Source organism: Dipteris shenzhenensis, chromosome 25 (assembly GCF_047967505.1).
Source record: "Dipteris shenzhenensis isolate YYH24624 ecotype China chromosome 25, Dip_SZ_1.0, whole genome shotgun sequence".
NCBI lineage: Eukaryota > Viridiplantae > Streptophyta > Polypodiopsida > Gleicheniales > Dipteridaceae > Dipteris > Dipteris shenzhenensis.
In genome coordinates this window covers 37,681,338-37,685,394 of record NC_141620.1, presented here as the reverse complement: position 1 = coordinate 37,685,394, position 4,057 = coordinate 37,681,338, and the positions used below count along the sequence as shown (strand labels likewise).

The 4,057-nt window shown below is 42.4% G+C and overlaps 1 protein-coding gene across 1 annotated transcript; it reads left to right on the top strand.

The window, feature by feature from the left end:
- Window positions 1-309: 309 nt before the first annotated feature.
- Window positions 310-2,235, top strand: LOC147885851 (7-deoxyloganetin glucosyltransferase-like). Its single transcript, XM_087396685.1, has 2 exons — window positions 310-816; window positions 946-2,235. The coding sequence occupies exons 1-2, from the start codon at window positions 330-332 to the stop codon at window positions 1,884-1,886; spliced, it is 1,428 nt and encodes a 475-aa protein (XP_087252811.1). The 5' UTR covers window positions 310-329; the 3' UTR covers window positions 1,887-2,235.
- Window positions 2,236-4,057: the final 1,822 nt, after the last annotated feature.

Below are 4,057 nucleotides of genomic sequence, written 5' to 3'. Positions count from 1 at the left end.
GCGTAGCATAACAGATATTGAGAAAAGCTTTCAAAGCTCACCGTGATTGTTTTACCTACAAGGAAAATTTTCAAAGTGGGAGGAGTGCCTGGCTATGGTGATGGAGGACTTAATGGCTATGGCAATGGAGGAGCGATTGGCTATGGCTGCCAGACCTCTAGGTTATGTCTTAGGATAGGGTTAGTGAAATTGGGTATACATTAGGTTGGACAATGTAGGGTTAGGTTAGGTTAAATGTTGTAGGTTAGCCATATCTTATGTAGCTTTGAAGCCATCCTCCCCCTTATAATTTGCTCTCGAGTGGGCTCATAGTATACACCTTGTTGAAGATGGAGGGGGTGAGAGAGGAGCAACACCATGCGGTTCTGATCCCTTACCCAATACAGGGGCACATAAAGCCTATGATGCAGCTGGCTGAGGCCTTTGTCTCCAAGGGCTTCACAGTTACATTCGTCAACACACAATACAATCACCAACGGCTCCTCAATTCCCACACTACCTCCTTGCTTCCTCGATCCATTCGACTCGTCAGTTTCCCCGATGGCCTTCCCCCCCACTTCCATCGCCACCCCTCCTACATCGTCCAGCGCGTCCTCGCCTTCGAACAGAACCTCGTTGCTCCCTTCCAACAGCTCCTCGCATCCCTCTCCCTCCCCGTTTCTTGTATCGTCTCTGATGTGCTCATGTCTTGGGCTCTCCCCGTCGCTGCCCAGCTCCACATCCCCGGAGCTGCCTTGTGGACATCCGCAGCATCCAGTTTTGCAGCCTATTGCCAGATACCGTCTCTTATCTCACAGGGCTTTTTGCCAGTTCCAGGTTTGCGCCGCACTGCAGTTCTTTGTTGTTCATCGCCTCAAGTTTCAATTTTACTTGTCCAAAGCTGATTTCAGAGCGTGATTTCGGCTCACGTTCCTTTTGCTTCTTTCTGCTTATTTGAAAGTACAGACGTTCCTGCCATTCTCAATCAGGAGGAAGTTATCACCACGCTACCCGGTTTCAAACCGATATTTCGTGTGAGGGATCTGCCTTCCTTTTTCCTTGTTCAAGACCTCTCCGACGACGTTCTGCAGGTTATAATGCGCCAAATGAAGCTGATGCTCAAAGCGAGGTGGGTGCTGACGAACACAATGCACGAATTAGAAAGCGAGGTGGACGAAGCGTTGCACCAAGAAGCGCCGAGTATACCCATCGGCCCTCTCTTTGCGATAACAGCTCCCGCTAAAGGACCTGCTGGAAACAAAATGGCTGCCAATCTGTGGAAGGAAGATGCGCGTTCCTTGGACTGGCTGAACGAAAAACCTCCAGCTTCCGTCGTCTACGTTTCGTTCGGAAGCGGAGAGATTCTTTCTACGAGGCAGGCAGAAGAGATCGCCATGGGCCTGGAGGCGAGCGAGCAGCCATTTCTGTGGTCATTTCGACCGCGTTTACTGGACGATCAAGCATCGATGCTGCTGCAAGGCGAGTTCCAGGCTCGGACAGCGAGTCAAGGATTGACAGTCGAATGGGTGGATCAGCAGGAAGTGCTGGCGCATCCATCAGTGGGAGCGTTCGTGACACATGGCGGGTGGAATTCAGTGATGGAAAGCGTGTGGATGGGGAAGCCAATGTTGTGTTGTCCACAGTTTGCAGAGCAGAGGATGAACTGCAGGCTGGTGGAGGAAGCGTGGGGAGTTGGGAGGGAGCTGAGGGGTGGGGAAGATGGGGTGGTCGGAAGGGAGAAAGTTGAAAAGATGGTCAAGGATGTCATGGTCGGAGAGGATGGCATCCAACTAAGACTTAGGTGTTCCCACCTTCAACAACTTGCCCATGGGACCTCTTTACGCACTTCCTCATCTAATCTTGACAATTTTCTTCACGAATTACTCAACCTTCCCTCCAAAGTTTAGCGAAGGGCCTCCTTGCTTCTCCATCCTAGTCACTCAATATTTATATGTACTGATTTGTATGGCCTTCATTGAAGAATGGGTATAGTGTATAGAATGCAGTCCAACTTGGATCTCATATGCTAATTTGATTCTATGGGAATCTCTTCATTCCAGTTCTTATTTGTGATTTACCATCTCCTTGTTTTGTTTCTCTATGCCAAAACAAAGACTCACATACATGTCGAGTCCTAAGTTATGCTTCTACCTTCTAACAAGAGCATATACTATAGCCAAGTTTCTTCTTTTACAAGATGCTAGCATCCAATCTCGTTATACAACCCTCCTTTCTGTTCTATCATCAAACCCTTGTCACCTCTCATGAATCGTCAAAAATCTTTTCATTTGTAAACCTTGAAAAATAATTGGCCATGTCATATCTTGACAACAAGTTTGGAAAAGAGGAATGGAACATGGTGTAGTCATCTTGATGTGAAATTATGATTCTTGGGAATCTTATGATTATTTAAATTGAAAGGTAAAGTTATTATTATGTGGTCATCTTCAAATGAAACTATGATTCTGCTATTGTGAAAATTTAAAGGGTGAAGTTGCTAAATACATTATTATGTTTCTAGATAAATCCCACAAAGCTAGTGTAAAATTTCATGCTAATAGCACACCAAAAGTAAGTTAATAAGGCAATTAGATCTAGCATGGTGGGCTTTTTTAAAGGGTAGACAAGCTTTTGTAGTGCTTCTATAAAGGGTCTTTGAGAAGGAAATTATTCCTAATAAATCTCAAATATTTTCTCTAGGATTTATGCATACTATTTAAAAATGGAAATAGATTCAAAGGATCTATAGCAATGATGAGGATCTAAAGATGCAAAATAGAATGCACAATATGAGCAAGGATGAAGGGAGGGTGCAGAAGCCAAAGTAAGGCATCAATAGTACATATAGAACCCTTAATAATGTTTTTTATTGATACTTTTTTAACCAAAACTTGCAGGTATCAGGTATAGGTGATGGTCGAAGTAATCTGGGTGTCTTATCGCTATTTCTTACAAGCTAAGCATTGTTGAACTAGGGTAGTTACATCCTTCCTTGATCCTCACCAATAGAAATATCTTTCAATGATATCAATGGTCTCTCTTATACCTTTATTTCTTGTATAAGAATACTAACTATGCATCTCTTCAAAGACTATGAATCTAAATGCATATGGTACACATATAAGCTCACTACAACTATTCACCTCATTTTTAACACTTTTTTTTATGGAAAATACATTGCAAATGTTTTTTTCAACTCGAAAAAGCATCACAGTATGTGTCGAAAGGAAATTGTCGATACTCCCATCATATTTTCATAGATATTTCTCCCAATACATCAATTATTTGGACTTGCTGGTGCTAATAGCAATCATAATATCGACACTTATTAGAGTTTTGTTCGATGGATATTTTGGTACTTTTATTCATGCTTGTCAGAGTCTTTGCAACCTGTTCTTGATGCTTTTATCGACAGTTAAATGGATGCTAGTAAATCATTTTTTGACTCTAATATATACGCTAATATCAATGAAAGTGAAAATCCTAAAGCTGTTTCGATGCTAATATTGACACTGTATTTGTGTCCAAGTTTTTTTAGAGCAGTTAGGGCCTAATCTTCCCTTTTGTATAAAGGAGTACAGTACACTATAGTGGCCATTGTAGTGTATTGTCTATATTTTTAGAGGTCAAAATTTTCCTATACATCCTATACACAAGAAACTAGTCATTGCTTCAATCCTCCGAGCCACCTTTCTTGCTATCTTCATCATCGTTCCTATTCTTATTGTCCCCTCCTCTAGCAGCCCCACTCTCTCCTGCTATTATGGTAGTGGGATCAGCATACACAAAACCTATCTAAATTTTGAAAAGGAAATGTATACACTTAAGACCAAGATGGCTAGAGTAGAAGAGTTGGAAGAGATAGGCCTTACCCAATAAGGCTTTGTGCAGCCAATAAAGGAGCAACCTAAAGCCTCCTCAACCAATAAGGGAGGAACATAAAGCCTCATTAGCCAATAAGGGAGGAGCTCAAAACTTCCTCAGCCCGAGTTTTTGTCACCAATCAAATATTTTCTTGCATTTTCATCATTTGACCTAACAGATCCAATAACCCCAGTGAAACCAGTTGAAGGAGAAG

Excerpts from the sequence above, each read along its gene's own strand:
- LOC147885851 (XM_087396685.1), top strand. The coding sequence starts at position 330 with ATGGAGGGGGTGAGAGAGGAGCAACACCATGCGGTTCTGATCCCTTAC. Across the intron at positions 817-945 it reads GGGCTTTTTGCCAGTTCCAG|ACGTTCCTGCCATTCTCAAT; the intron begins GTTTGCGCCGCA and ends TTGAAAGTACAG.